The sequence below is a fragment of the Candida theae genome (genome assembly GCF_024610275.1).
Source record: "Candida theae strain CBS 12239 chromosome Unknown scaffold13, whole genome shotgun sequence".
Lineage (NCBI taxonomy): Eukaryota > Fungi > Ascomycota > Pichiomycetes > Serinales > Debaryomycetaceae > Lodderomyces > Lodderomyces theae.
Genome location: NW_026261362.1, coordinates 184,722 through 199,726, shown reverse-complemented (window position 1 = coordinate 199,726; position 15,005 = coordinate 184,722). Strand labels below are relative to the sequence as shown.

The 15,005-nt window shown below is 40.8% G+C and overlaps 6 protein-coding genes across 6 annotated transcripts; 3 read left to right on the top strand and 3 right to left on the bottom strand. All coding sequences in view use genetic code 12, as the record gives it.

Moving 5' to 3' along the window:
* Positions 1-209: 209 nt before the first annotated feature.
* On the top strand, positions 210-3,878 carry KGF57_000780 (uncharacterized protein; the record flags this gene model as incomplete). Its single annotated transcript, XM_051755284.1, has 1 exon — positions 210-3,878. The coding sequence occupies one exon, from the start codon at positions 210-212 to the stop codon at positions 3,876-3,878; it is 3,669 nt and encodes a 1,222-aa protein (XP_051610778.1).
* A 1,296-nt stretch (positions 3,879-5,174) lies between these two features.
* Positions 5,175-7,286, bottom strand: KGF57_000779 (uncharacterized protein; the record flags this gene model as incomplete). Its single annotated transcript, XM_051755282.1, has 1 exon — positions 5,175-7,286. The coding sequence occupies one exon, from the start codon at positions 7,284-7,286 to the stop codon at positions 5,175-5,177; it is 2,112 nt and encodes a 703-aa protein (XP_051610777.1).
* Positions 7,287-7,979: 693 nt separating this feature from the next.
* On the top strand, positions 7,980-8,729 carry KGF57_000778 (uncharacterized protein; the record flags this gene model as incomplete). Its single annotated transcript, XM_051755281.1, has 1 exon — positions 7,980-8,729. One exon carries the CDS (start codon positions 7,980-7,982, stop codon positions 8,727-8,729), a length of 750 nt encoding a protein of 249 aa, XP_051610776.1.
* A 34-nt stretch (positions 8,730-8,763) lies between these two features.
* On the bottom strand, positions 8,764-11,646 carry RPN2 (proteasome regulatory particle base subunit; the record flags this gene model as incomplete). The annotated part of the gene is made up of 1 exon (XM_051755280.1): positions 8,764-11,646. One exon carries the CDS (start codon positions 11,644-11,646, stop codon positions 8,764-8,766), a length of 2,883 nt encoding a protein of 960 aa, XP_051610775.1.
* Positions 11,647-12,163: 517 nt separating this feature from the next.
* On the top strand, positions 12,164-13,566 carry KGF57_000776 (uncharacterized protein; the record flags this gene model as incomplete). Its single annotated transcript, XM_051755279.1, has 4 exons — positions 12,164-12,210; positions 12,279-12,509; positions 12,878-13,217; positions 13,276-13,566. The coding sequence occupies 4 exons, from the start codon at positions 12,164-12,166 to the stop codon at positions 13,564-13,566; spliced, it is 909 nt and encodes a 302-aa protein (XP_051610774.1).
* A 330-nt stretch (positions 13,567-13,896) lies between these two features.
* On the bottom strand, positions 13,897-14,904 carry KGF57_000775 (uncharacterized protein; the record flags this gene model as incomplete). The annotated part of the gene is made up of 1 exon (XM_051755278.1): positions 13,897-14,904. One exon carries the CDS (start codon positions 14,902-14,904, stop codon positions 13,897-13,899), a length of 1,008 nt encoding a protein of 335 aa, XP_051610773.1.
* Positions 14,905-15,005: the final 101 nt, after the last annotated feature.

The window sequence follows — 15,005 nt, the reverse complement described above, 5'->3', positions numbered from 1 at the left end:
CTGAAAGCTGTTAAGAATTTGGATTTGTAAAAATGCACCTTGAGAATAAACTAAAAAAAAAAAATTATTAGTGGAGTAATGTACGCCATTCTTTAAAAGTTACTGCGAGTCAATCGCACCGCACTCACCCACTAACACACTAAAAAGAATATTCAAGAAGCAACAGCAACAGCAACAGCAACAGCAGCAAACAGGAGTCATATACAACCATGCCGTTAGACTTATTTGAAGAGAATGGAGATGCCGAACATTACAATTTTACTGAGCTTCGCTTGGAGATTATCGGAAATAAAGATCTCAAATTCAAGTTGTTGAATGATGTTGCATTTATGAACCAGTTAGTTTCCAGCTTCGTTAGAGGTATAATCAAATTTACTGGGTCGGAGATTGATCTGCTGTACCCCTTAGACAGCATAGAGGAGGTGGTAGTCATATTTCATATACTTTGTTCCTTTGCCTCGGAAATTGACCAGTTAACTAATGAGAGCGTACCCGAGTCAGTCGGAATCATGCAACTGGCACTAGAACCTATAGCGCAACTTTTGAACTATGTTGTCGAAAAAGTGCTCCCACTGTTGATGAGCACCAGCAGCGACAAGTATACCTTTCAGATCGAAGCCTTAATGGGTTACTGTTTAGACATTTTGATCTTGTTGTCCAACCTTCGACAACCACAAATCAATCCAACAAGAATTTGGAGATATGTTACAGCACTATTGGCGGGTGTTGACAGTAACGGCTATAGCCCCCTCAAATTGCATACAAATACCTATATCAAGCTGTTAAGGTTGATCCCATTGGTGCTTGCCACACCCGTTCCCCTAAGTAACCACGCTTTGCTATCCTTGTCTGTGACCTTGCTCAACAGACTATCATCGGTATGTCAGCTGATTGTACAGAAGCATGCAAGTGAGCTATATCACTCTCAAGAAAGTCTTTATCGCCTTGCGTTTGAGGACCGTCAACTCCCCAGCGTTGACTTGAACGATTCACTAGTTAGCAGCGTGGTCAGTACTGAACTTTTGTTAGAGATGATAAATGCATCCTCGCATCTACTTCATTTCTCAAAGACTCACCAAGATCCCTTTTTATTGGCAATTAGACAAGAGGCACCTCCGGGGATTTTCATAAGTACGCCATTGTCAAAACCATTGATACCGGTAACCGAGATACATGTCACATTACTTTTATTGTTAAAAGTAACGTCAAAAGAGTTTAATGTTGCGGCACTTAACTTGTTGGTTCTAATATTGGAAGTCTTGGGCTTTCTGGAGGTACTTTCCGAAGATTTGATATTTCGTAGCTACGACAAGTTGTTTGCCAAGATAGTGCAACTTTTGAATGGTGGTGGTGACTGCAATGGAAACTACGGAGCTGATAGTGGCCAAAACACCAAAACCAGTGACTACAAGCAAATGAATTCGTTATTTGAAAGCAAACCTTTACGTCATTTGCCATCATCTTCAACCTCAGCAGTTAAAATTTTGGCCAACTTGTGTACCCAATTTCCGAGCTTGAATAATAGAATATGTGATACAAATATTGATTACCAGTTGGTTTGCAAGGTGATGCACTGTTTTGATCGCACCAGCCTTTTCAAAGATTTCGAAGAGTTGAAACTTAAATCCAAGTTTGGAACAGTTTTGGTTGATTTTACGTCAATACCTGTTGGTGATTTGTACTCTACTGAATTGGTGGATCTTTTCCTACTTTTAAGTGTGTACACCAGTGAGAGCGAAGAGTATCGGAACAGATTAGTCTTGTTTTATCAAAGTACTGGGTCAAACATTCCAAAGGTGATATTTGAGATTGTTGAAAACTACCATTTCCTTCTCAATCAAATACGATTGTTGCAAAAAATTTTGAGATTCACAATAAGAAGTGAGAACGCCCAAAATGAGACGATCAAACATCAGCTATCTTGGTTAGGAAAGAATATGGGAGTGATTAGCGAATTCACAAACTCGCCACTTTTCACACACTGTTTTTACTTTATACGTTCTCAATCACGATCGGTGGCAACTTTGAGGACGTTTTTTGTTGAGGCGAATTCTTTCAAAAGTTTTATAACACGAGACAGTAAGGCTACCTCACAAGCTGGACAAAATGGTGTCAACTTATTGGGCACGAACAGCCTGAACCTGACCATAGGACCACGTATGGAGGGAGGAGACACGAATTCTGCCATAGCATCGGAGCCTTCCCTGTCGCTGTCTGCTGGAGGCTTTGTTACCAATATTTTAGAGATCATTCGCCTTTTCGAAACATTAGATTTGGCATGGGACTTCATCCTTAACGCAAATACCAACAAATCTGTACGCGCAGCTGCTTTTAAAAAGACGTATATGACTAACAAGGCGCTATGTGTGAGCCTCTTGGCGAACTTTATCCTCGATTTCAGTTCATTTAGGTACAAAATTATCGGGTACGAAAACTTTTTGTCCAGCTTGTCCATTATATATCAGAATTCGGCTTCCGACCTCGAGAATGTGTCTGATATCACAAATGACGAAATTTTCGAAAGAAATGTGATGCAATTGAAAATTTTGCAAGTTATGAAGAACTTTATGTATAATGAAGCTTCTGAGAATAAGCAAGAAGTGTTGAATTTTTTCCCATTGAGTCTCATACTTCAAAATGCAAACTTTGGACTTGTTGCCGTGGATAATTTACTGTCTTTGCCAAATGAAATTTTGAAAATAAAGATACAACAAAAGGTTGTTGCTTTTGAAATTTTACGCAACTTTACTGCAGGTTCTCCCTCATTCTCTCGTATTTTGAGAGATTCTTATATCAATGAGTATTTGTGCAAAGAGGAACCCGAATTTCAAAAGTTGCTTCCACAGGATTGGACCGAATTTGTAATTCGAAACTTGACCGAGGCATCTGTCTTCATTCCACAAGCCGAGGCAAACTTTGATTTTTACAACGATGAGACATTGCTAAACTTGATCAGTAATGAGGATTACGTCAAGATGGTCAGATCTATAAACTTTACCGAAGACCACACCTACACTGTCATTGATAAATTGAAACAAGAACTTTTCCCTAGTGACAGTTTGTTGGGCATCTGGATGAGGTTGCTCTCATTTAAGCTACCAGAGATGAGTAAGGGCAACTCCGATCACAACATGATGCTTTTGAGTAAAAATTTAAACATGATCAAAATCTCGATCGCTTGGATCCTTGTCAATTTGACTTGGAAGTCTTCGGTTTTTGGGCACGACATACAAAACTATATTGATTACGAAGTGTATCAAACTTTTGATACCCTGAGAATTAAAAGAGAAATTGCGATCCAAGACCAAAAAAAAGAGTCTTTGGATGGAGAGTCCAGTGAGGATCGAGAATTGTCAGGTAGCGAGTTATCAGTTTATGATCGGGCAAAATATTTAGATGAATTTGGATTCACAAAGGTAATCTACGATGTGCTAACTGATTACTCAAGAAAGGCATCAAGAATCTCCCAATCGACATTGGATGCTGATAGCTCGATTGAGCCTGAAGTCTTTGAGAAGCTCAGAAGCGCACTACACCAAATCAACTATTTGTGTCGTGGCGTCCGTTCTGGTAGATTCGTACCTGATTTGAGAAACAATCATACTGGCGGGAGTAATGACTTGAGGCTTCATCGAAACCAAGATAATTCAGTTGATGTTATCGATGATGGTGGTGAACTCGCTGATGAAGAAATTCGGTACGAAAGGTCAAGGCGAAGAGACGCCATTGACTCTGAAGATGATGAAAACAATGAAGATGAAGAAATGCAGGAGGGTGACTCGTCTGGAAGTAATGCAGAGATGCAAGTGGCACAAGCAACGAATAATGACAGTGATGATTCCAATGAAGATATGCCTCATGAATATTGGGTGATGTAAATTGTGACATTGATAACGTATGAACTTGAGTAAACACCTAAAATATATGAATCTTTTTGATAACAGTTGCAACTTTTGATAGATGAAAAGGATCTGTTTTTTTTTTTAGCAACAATAGTACAACCGTTTTGAGAGAAACTGAACTCCAAATGGATTGTACTGGAGGCGGATGCCATAAGCGTGGTGCTTGCAAAGAAAAACTTGTGTTGGAAATAGCCTTGTTGGATTACACCATTCCAAGAGCTGATCAAGGGTTGAGTTCTCAAGAGGTTGCAGAAACGGGAGAGTCATACATTGCACTATTTGTTGAGTGCAAAGTTCGAAGGTCGAGAATAGAACTTATTTGGCTGGATTCATGATAGTGAAGTTTTGGGGAAGTTTGGTTGAAACTCCCATTTCTTAGTGTTTGCTTAGACTCGTCAACCTATGAGATTTCGTTTCCTTCTGCAATTCCATTTTATGTTGGAACATGACGGAGTGATTCTCATTGGCAGAATATAGCACCGAAGAACTAGCGACAAAACCACTTACTTAGCTTTATAGGAGGAAACAATTTAATCACATATGTCTGTAAATCTATTCCCAATAAGAGAGGCGTCGATCAAAAGAGCAAGAAGGGGGAGGGGCGCCAGAGAGATCGAAAACTACACCACCAAGGGCTCCACGGTTACTGATATAGTAAACAAAAAACACGCAGCAAATGCAAAAAATCAACACTGTCACAACTTGACAGCAAAATGATAGCATAACACACATACTCAACCCAGACATTCACAACTTGAGAAACCCAACAAGAAACCACCAACAGAAACTCTCTTCTTTTGACTTTGTGCCGAATTCATTGAGGAGAATTTAGCAGGTTGCACCGAACGCAGTCACGAAGGCATGCGTTAATACCAAAGTGTGATTTGGTACTGCGGTGTTTGTTAGCTAAATCCCCTCTTGCAATTTCAAAACAACGACACTTTTCTAGACAACAAAATATTCAAATGGCTGAAGTGGCCAGACATACATCCAAGCAGTCCATTCTCGTGCCACTTCATCATACAACTGATCAAACTTCAATCACGGCTTTGTGTTGTGTTCATTGAGGAAGAAATCGCGAGCACCACTGGAACGCAGTCTCAAAAAAGGCATGCGTTAATACCAAAGTAAGTGTGATTTGGTATCCCAGTTTTTCCCGACAAAAATTCCCTCCTTGCATTATTGCTTGTCACATCACAACATCAAAACCAATTCACAACCTGACTCAGTTATATTACTTGTTTGCCATTGTGTTTCATTGCCAAAAGTGTCTCAAGAAGAATTGGGTCGAGTGACCCTTTGATAAGTCTTTGGACGCTCGTCCTCTTTCTTGAGTTCTGGAGCGTCCAATATGATGCAAGACTTGCATCTTCTCAACCCTGTTGCTTCCTCAACCTCCATTGTAGGTTTCTTCAAGACCGATTTCAAGTTCTCATTGCTCTTCATCGTGTTTGGTTTCTTCAACTTGAGCTTTCTCAAGCACTTATTCCAAAACGGGTGCTTCTCCTTCGGTATTGGTTCACGCTTGACAATCTCCATCGGTTGCCACACTGAGTTCATTGACATCAAGCTCTTCATGTCGATGATTTCCTTCTCGGTCTCTTTTCTTGTAATGACTTCATTAGCAAACTTGACAACTCTCTTTTTGAGAACCCGAGCTTCATCCACAACATACTCAGTGCCTGACTCTAAATACTCAAGTGCTCTGACATTTGGCACAGGTCTGACCTTTATTCCATCTGGCACCCTTTGCAATGGGCTCAATGTGGGGTTGATAACTGAGTGTATGTCAATTCCGTAGGAGTAGTAGCGTCCGTAGTTTGGGTTGAGTCGTGAAACACCCATATAATAAAGGTTGTCTCTTGGATTTACATAAAAGACTGTTTTATCTGTGGGTGTCACCTCTTTGGCAACTTCATTTTCACTTGAGCGTGGTTCAATAACGTGATCTTTTTCAAGTTCATCAGCAACAACTTCAGGTCTACTTGAATTTGCTTCGGAAACATGGTCAACGTGTGCTGCATCAGTAGCGACTTGTGCTCTACTTGTTTGCTCATTAATGGTTAAATCATTCAAGATCATACTTGCATTTGGAACTCTGTGTAGAACTTCGCCTTCATCAACTTCTTCATCCGCGTCATCAAAAGACTCACTGCAGATGGATTCGTTTTCAGGCTCCTCTTCCCAGTCGTTTGCAATATCAATCAAGTCACTCCAAACAGCTTCCTCATCTTGATTTGCTGCTGGATTTGGCTCAGATTTATTTTGATATGCTCTATCTCTTTGAGATAAATATGCAATTCGGCATGGACACATTTGAGGCACTCCGTTCACGAAACAGTTTCCGCATAAGCTGTCTTCAAATGTTTCAAAAGCATCGGCAACATTCGCTGCAGCTGCATCTTTTTGGTGTGGTTCGTGATCATCTGGATCCAGGTATACTGAACTTGAACAGTCTTTATTCTCAATTTCTTCATCTCTGTCTGGACTGATCGGAGCTGCACCATTTCTCTCCTCACTGCAGCCGATGCTACTATCTTTGCCTTTATTGCTGACGGTATTGGTGACGGTATTGCTGTTGTTGTTGTTGTTGTTGTTGCTGCTGTTGCATGTGGTGTTTATTAACTCTTGGAATGCTTTAATGGACAATTTCTCTTCCACGCGTTGATTTGGCTGTTGCGTCAACCAAGCAGGACACTCTCCAAATGTCATGTGTTGCACAGATGGACACTCATCTTCCATCAAGACGTTCACAGTGTACCAAGGATCCAAGTTTTGACGCAATTCAGTATTACTTTCCATGTTGATCGACAAGTCCAAAGCCAATTTACATCCTTCAAAATCATCCTCACTCACTTGGTCCTTGGCTTCAAGTTCACGTGGACTCAACTCATCAATCTCTGTTTTCAAGTTTCTGTTCTCAAATGAGTTGACTTTCGAGATTGATGGAAATTGTGGTGATGGTGGTGAAACTTCAGATAATTTCTCGACAATGCCAAATTTGGCAACTGCTTCCTGCACTTCAGTATTGATTGGTGGCGATGATCTTGGAGGCTCAGCTGTGCTCAAGTCTACAGCTGATGGGTTTTCTCTATCTGCTGATGGTAATGATGCTCCAGTTTCAACTTGACTGACAAATGGCTTTTCCAGTTCAGTTTGGGTTGGTGATGGTGACGATGATGGCGATGGTAATGTAGCTGGAGTGTCACATTGAATGACAGGTTGTTGATTTTCCTCAGGTGGGGTAAAGTATGCTGGCGAGCTGAGGATGAAACCAGCTGATGGGTCAAAGCCTGGAATCACTTTGGCGACATCGATGTTTTTGAAGTCGACAAGTTGATACAACTCGTCAGGAGTGATGTAATTAACTTTAATAGATTGCATTATCGTATTCTGTATTGAGAAGGGGTGAGGATGAGATGGTTTATTGAGGAAAGAAGAAGAGGGAATGTACAAATGCTAACTTTTTTTGGTGGATTTTTGGGGCATATTTAGTGAATTTGAGAATATCAAACTTTTTTGCAACTGTAGAGAGATCATGCAAAATGTAACCTAAGCTAAAGTTTAAGTAAAAGCTAGAGACTATTGAGCAATGAGGATACAGTAGTATCTGTAGATACAGCTAGAACAACCTCATATGTGGAAAGCTTAACCTGTGTATACAGTTATTAGCAAATAGCTCAGTTGTGTTGAGTATTTGTGTAAATCCACTGTATACTGTGGTAGAATTGTGCGTGTACGAAAGAGAAAAAAAAACAGTAAAGAGAGGATTTGCAACCGAACAAGAGTTGAGCAACACACGCAAATACTTCCAATGGTTTTTCTTTTTTTCCGCTTGTAACTTAATCTAGCTTCTCCTGCATACTAATGATCTTGTTATGCAACTAACTTTCTAGTTTAAGTACACCTAATGAACAAGAACATGTGTCTGTCAGCCTTTATGGACCCATCACCCCAATTCCATCATTTTAGATCCCCCTTCTTGAAAATTGCACTTGAGTAGTTTCTTCAACGATTTCATTTTGAATTTTTGCACTACAACAAGGAGAAAAGAATGTTATTGGACTTCATTCAAGTATGAGAGGTTTAGAGCTTATACCCTTATTGACGGTTACTACATGTATAACAGTGGGCAACCATTTTGATGAAGATCATAATTTGGGCTTTATTCGCCAGTTAGAGAAATTGGACTTGGTCCATCAAACAATAAATTCTTACAAAGATGTTCAATCGATAGTATTGCAACCGTCATCAATCTTCCACCTTCCTTTTTCCAACTCACTTGTATTCAATGAAAACATCCTTGATGCTTCAAAGAAGCCTCAATTTATTGAACTATCGTATGAAAAAAGTGATGTGACGAAAATATTTGCAGACACGCCACCCCACAACGTGGTTGATCCATCTATAGTCCATTGGACTCCATTAGGTAATTGCGCAACGAATTACGCTGGAGACAAAGCCACGTACAGACAAACTTGGTCGTTGGAGCTAGACTTGGGCTTGGACTTTAGAGTGAGCTACGGAGGATATTTCATAAATTTTGGGCCAAGCTACAAAGCGGAATTCATATTGGGGAAAGGTATTGGCGGAAGTTACTCTTGTGACGTGGATCCGGGCAACACTTTACAATTTGCAATACTTTTTACCACATACACAGTGGAAGGTGTTAGATATAGACATCTCAAAAGGAAAAGAATCGGCAAAGGCATTCTGTTTGGGAGATGGATTCCCATAGATAAATACGAACAGATTGGGAGAAGCGATATCCACGTTGCATGCTTTACGCAACCACAGTATCTACGATGCAAGAACACACGTAAGTAAACTATTTTGATAAATTTGATCTATACAAGGTAGCTTAATCATCTTCTAAATCTTCACCGCTCAATGTAAATGGTTCAGGTACTGGCGCCGTTGTAATATTCAACTGCCTAACAGTCTTGATGAATTCAACAGGTTCACCCGGCTTGGTATCTTGCAAAACAATAATACTTCCAGTTCCTCTAAATTTCCTAACAGGTACAAACCTATCATCTTTGACAAATGAAACATAATTGGATTGTTGCGGCAACACTCTGGATAGATTTTCAATCTTATAAGGTGTCTTTGAATAGCGAATGATCACAGGAAGGTTACTCTTTTCATTTTTGCTATCCTTCTTGTCGTCTTCTTTGGATTCTGGGGGTTTCTTTTCATCCGAAGTTGTTTCTGACACATTCTCCGCCCTTTTCTCAACCTTTTTCCCATCTTTAATTTCTTCATCAACGTCCATTTTATCGTCCGACTCCTTATTGTGTTGTTTCTTCTTTGCTCTTGTCTTGGCTTTTGCAGTTGTCGACAAGACAGCAGTGGCCAACTTGTCTGGCTGTTTTTCTTTAGATTCTTCCACCTTTGGAGGATATTGGAAGTATTCCTTGTTGGCATGACAATTTAGTTCAAATTTCGGAATCTTCAAATCACTACCTCTAATACCAATTATAGATGTTGGGGCAAATGACAACGACAAGAAATGAGCCAATGGGAACCAATACCACGACTGTGAGAAAATAGCCAATCCAACAATTGCATTTGTGTTTAAAGTGTTTGTTTGTGCATTTTCTAAGTTGATGGTAACATTTCTGCCTCCTGCATCAATAATACCCTGAGATAACGTTGCCCCAAATTTGGCCAATGCGTCTTCATGCTTATTCTTGATAGTATCGGCATATTGCTTAGTAAATTCCTTAACTTTCGGATACAAAAATTCATTTTGTTGGATCAAAATCATTGCCGACGCCATCATGGCTCCTTGTCGGACAAAATCAACAGCATCTTTAGTCAAAGGCTCCAAAACTTCAATTGCAGGTGCATAAGCTCTACCAGCACACGATATACCAAGGGCCAAAGCTGTACCATACCTGACGTGCGGGTTGTGGGATTGAGACAATAACTTGACTAATTGAGGGGTTGCAGTATAATCACGTATCAACACAAAACCCAAGTTCAACACCGCCGCTCTTCTTACATCATCACTAGGATCCGAGACAGCAAAATGCAATAACTTTTTGATGGCACCGTTGTCACCAGTTCCTGCAAATGCCAAACCAACTGCAAATGCACCACCATATCTTAAAATTGATGACTCCTGTTTTAATAAATCTTCAGTAATGTAGTTTGCCTTTTCCTCACGGCCGTAATGCAACAAGGCAATCCCTATGGCTAAGCTTCTGATAATATTTTCATGTTGTGTCTCTAAAGCGTATGTCAACATGTCATTTGTGGCTGCTTCGTCTCCGGATCCAAGTAAGACCAAACCCATACCCAAAGCTGCAGCCTGAGAAGAGGTAGCCGAGTCTGTGTAAAGAACAACCTTTAATGATTCATACAAATCCTCTGCTTGGCTGGCCATACCCGCAACTCCGGCACCCAAAGCCGCTCCATGTAGTTGGACCTCGATGTCATTGGCCCCAGACGAGCTACCGTTGTCATCAAGAAACTTTTTCAAGTATCCCACAACCTCTCTTCCGTGACCCGCGTAAATAAATCCCAACGCAAGCAAGGAACCACCCTTCGTATGAGGGGCGCTGCTTGTACCAGGTAAGTAAGGCTTCAAAATGGTACGTCCTTGAGAAAGATTTCCCTTGTGAATAACACCGAGAGCTGCAGTGGCTGAAAACTTCGACCAATTTGTGGCTCTACCCAACCATTCCAAGTTCTTTCTAAAAAATGAATCATCCGTGGTACCGGCGTGCATATAAGCGTTGGCAAAGGTAACAGCAGAGTGGAAAACAGAACTTCTTCCATCCAAAAGGTTCTTAGTTTTATTCAAAATAGTGATATCTGTGTCGTTGTTTTTGTATAGAAAAGTGTTATCAAGGTCTGAAGTTGGCACACCAGACAAAATATTCAAAATCTTCTTCACTATCACGTTCCCACTTTCATCAGGAAATGAAGTTGCCACCTTGTCCAAGAGTTCCTGCGATGCAGTATTTACTAGATCAAACGCAGCCTGATAAGCAATTAAATCTTCCTCATGTTTGACCAACTCTTGAAATAAATTGACGGCAAGTTGCGAGTCATTCAACTGAACAATGATTTTGATGATGGTGAAAAAATCTTGATGCTTCTTCAAAGTCAACAATAAGGATATCAAAGTTTTCAAGATCTTTACTCTGAATACCGAATTTGCAATTGTGGCGTTCGAACAAACCAAAACATAGTTTATCAAATTGAGCCCTTGCTCTTCATTCACCGAGATTTGGTTTTTCAAGATACTTTCCACCAAATCTAACCTAAATGATTCCAAAGCAATACCCAACGTCAACTTGATCTCGTTAGCTTTCAAACATTTCTGTAGCATCTTTTCAAAAATGGAAGTCAATCTAGACTCTATCACCACCGATTCATCACTAAACTTCCTTTGCGATAACGAGTTGTACAAGTTAATGCATTTGCTCACAATGGTTTCCACATATTGCGACTGCTCTTCCACATTGAATTCGTCACCGGCATACAATGCATACCTCACAGATGCATCAAAGTCTCCTAAATTGTAGTAAACTTTTGAAATAACCAATGCGGCCAAAGATCTATTCTCGAATGACGTGTTTTCATATAATTCCTCCAAATCAGTAATATTATTGGCTATCTCAGCCCACAATTGGTCAACCACGTCATTCAACGATGACAAAGCATACGATTTCAAGCTAGGGTCTGCTTCACCAAGTAAGGCCAAATATGGTGCTGCTGATACTAACGCCATGTTCCTATACGTCAGTTTCTTGTTCAATTCGAAATCCTTCAAAAAGAAAAAAAGGAGCTTGAATATATTATAAGTTGTGTGTATTTGATAAACGTATGCCACACGGTGGAGTTTTTTCCACTTCGAATTTGTTGCCACCAAAAATAAATAAATAAATGAATAAAAAAAAAAAAATGAAAACTTATGCCTACGAGCGACCAATCACGTGCGAACAGCTTTGAAATTGTCTCGTTCCTCAACACCATTTACTTCAACTGCATGGAGATTCACCCCCCCCCCCTCCTCAACAATGGTACGCTTTTGCTGTGGATCTTGATACAAAAACAATGAAAAGGATAGCCAAAGGTGGCTTTTAGAAGTCGATCAATTTACAATTCATCCAATGTAAATTTGCAAACTAAATTGAGATGCAATTGTTTCACACTCGGAAACCTTTGTCATCTGACAAGATACTGACAATCATCTGGAGGTGGGTTTATCTAAAGTGGGGTTGCTAGCTCAAACAGACACAGACCACATGCAACAACAACAGAAGTTGGAACCGCAACAGCAATCACAATCGACGTGGCCAACTGACCCTACCCTGACTACACTTTACGTGTGAATGATGGGGGCATCCCTCCGTTTTCCAGGGATCCTTCCACGAACCAATTCAACTTAAGTGCCACCACTTTAGACGTCTCAACAGCGTCAGCAGCAGCAGCAGTCCTCACCAACCCAACTACCGCCTTCAGCACATCAATTCTCGACAACGATGGCTCATTTGATTTACAGCAACAACAGCAGCAGCATCGCCGCATAATCAACCTAAGTCAGTTTCCTACACCCAGAATGTTCATTCTTTCATTCAGCTCTTCCAGCTTGTATTTGACACTCGGAATAAGAGAGCGTGGACCTCGACATTTTGAATAAAATGACAGCATTTCACATTTGCAATTGCATTTGCATGACCCAACGATCCTACCCAATTGACCGGTGGTGTCACAACTTGAGTCCACTTTATCACCCTCGCTAATAGCAAAAGCTTGTGGGCGTCTTTTGTTTAGTACAAATTGTAAAAGAGTGGTCAATGACGTTGATATTGTTGATTCAAACTTTGGTGTGTCCAGGTTGTAGGGGAACACGAGCAGAAACAATGGGGTGTCAGATGAAGCCATTGGGAAGATGAGTTTCTATTAACATTCAAGTGGAATTCAACTCGAGAAGGATCTTGTTGCAGACCTTACTGAAGGGGGGAAGCAACATGCTGGAGCTTCACCTCAACTAACAAAATCAATTTGTTTGTACAGTACTGCAATACGGAGGAGTTGCAGGAGCAACAACAGAGTGGGGAGAAACTGCAGAATGACTTGCCGCAACAGATAGTTGAAAATGATAACGAGTTATTGCAACTCTTCCTCACTACAAAATCAACTGCCAAGAACACTATTGATACTGCAAATGTTAGCTTGCAGGTGGAAACAAGAGGTAGGGATTTGTGTTTAAATTTGGCATCCAAGGTTTGCAACATCTTGCAAAAGGAGCAATTGAACCAGGAAATCGCAAGTCAACAGCGACAAGTCTGCTTCATTGTTCACATCTCCTGCATACCTCACTGCAACAAATGTGGAGGACGCCAGTCTGGACAAGTTGGATAACAGTGATTTTAATGCATTGACAAGCTTGCTAGAGATTGAAACAAGGGGACTTCTTTCTGTACCAGTTGCGCCAATTGAAAATGGATGTTTTGCATGTTCAGACTGTGATAAACCAGATGTGCGGACGGAACATGTCAAGCACTACATCAGGTTGGTGCTGTCAAACATCAGTTCATACCATTGCCAATATTGTGAACGCAAATTCTCACGATTGGATAGCTCAGCACTGCGTATGAAGATACACTTTGAAGTTGGTGGCACTGGCAGAACCAACATCGTTTAAAGAGATTCAGCTGCGTATATTAGAAACAAGAGAAAGAAGGGGAAGGAGAAGAGGAAGAAGAAGAGGAAGAAGCTACGCAATTGATGAAGGAAGTGGCAGACTGGATTTCCAATAAATAATGCAAATGGGAGTCATGTTGTGTATACAAGGAGGCAAGTTTGCTGACAGATATTTCACTTCGGCAAAGAACCACCGACTTGGCGGCGAGCAAGTGCTGGCCATTTGATATTTTTCGCTGCCTTCGTTGATGGTAAAGTCAGGTTTGGTTGTACATGTTTCATACTTTTTTATAAAACAATTAAAGACAGCTCTAACACCACTTTGGTTTAGTCAATTCTCAATGAGAAGTCCACGATGAGAAAATGAAGCTGAGAGAAAGAAGAGTGTGAGCGCCGGATAGAGATGAGAATGAGAGGAGACTTTTTTTTTTGTTGGTGTCCCATTAAGCGAAACAATACAAATAGCAGAACCGTCATCAGCAGCTAGTCTAACTTTAGGCGTGCGAAACATCATGATGTTCTTGATCGTGCCCTGAATTGTGTCAGGTAACAAGAGTGCCAACTTCTGCGCCCTGACTAAAGCACGCTTTGACAACCCATGGCCAGTCGTCAAATATTGATCTTCTAAGTCTCTAAATGTTTCTCGAATTCCCTCGGAATTGAGCTTATCGCTCAAAGAAGACATATGCTCCACAAAAAAGAGAATTCCCTCTATCAATTGTTTCTTGAACTCGATTTTGTCGTCCACTTTCAGCAACGACTCGCCTAGTTCCCGTAATGTGAAAGACAAATGACCCAGGTGAACAAATAAATTAAAGACGCGATGGTCACTATTTGCATTAAACCTAGTCACCATAGTGTTGACATCTCTTGAGGCCTCTCTGGCTAGGTCAGGGATTTCAAGGTTGGTTCTAATTAGGTTTCCAAACGCAGTGGCCTCAGTCATGGGAAGACCCACCTGCAACGAGATATGATAATTTCCAATCATAAAATCCTTTATCTCTTCCAGCTCAGAAACAAACGGCGATGGCACTGTAGTTGATGGTTCAGGGGTAGATGGTTCCGGCACAGGGGGTGAATTAACGGATGGATTCACTGATTTAAGCACTCTCGACCTCATTTGACGTTCGTGTCTTGATAGTCTCGACATAGTCTTTATAGCTCGGTCGTCCTTCTTCTTCTTCCAGCGTTCCCTTGCAATGTTTTTGGTTTTGAGTCCCGCCTTCTCTGGTGGTGATAGTTCGGGTATCTCCCCGGGTCCAATCGTGGGTATTTGTCCGAGTCCAGACGTGAACACGGATTTGCGTGCTGAAGCTACAGTCCTTTTTGGTTTAGTCATCGATGTCAATTGGTGAAAAGTATCGTTGAAACATTTCCCATAAAATTCACGTCTCGTGGATACTTTCCTTCTATTGCAGCTTAGCTTGATGTTCTCTTTCA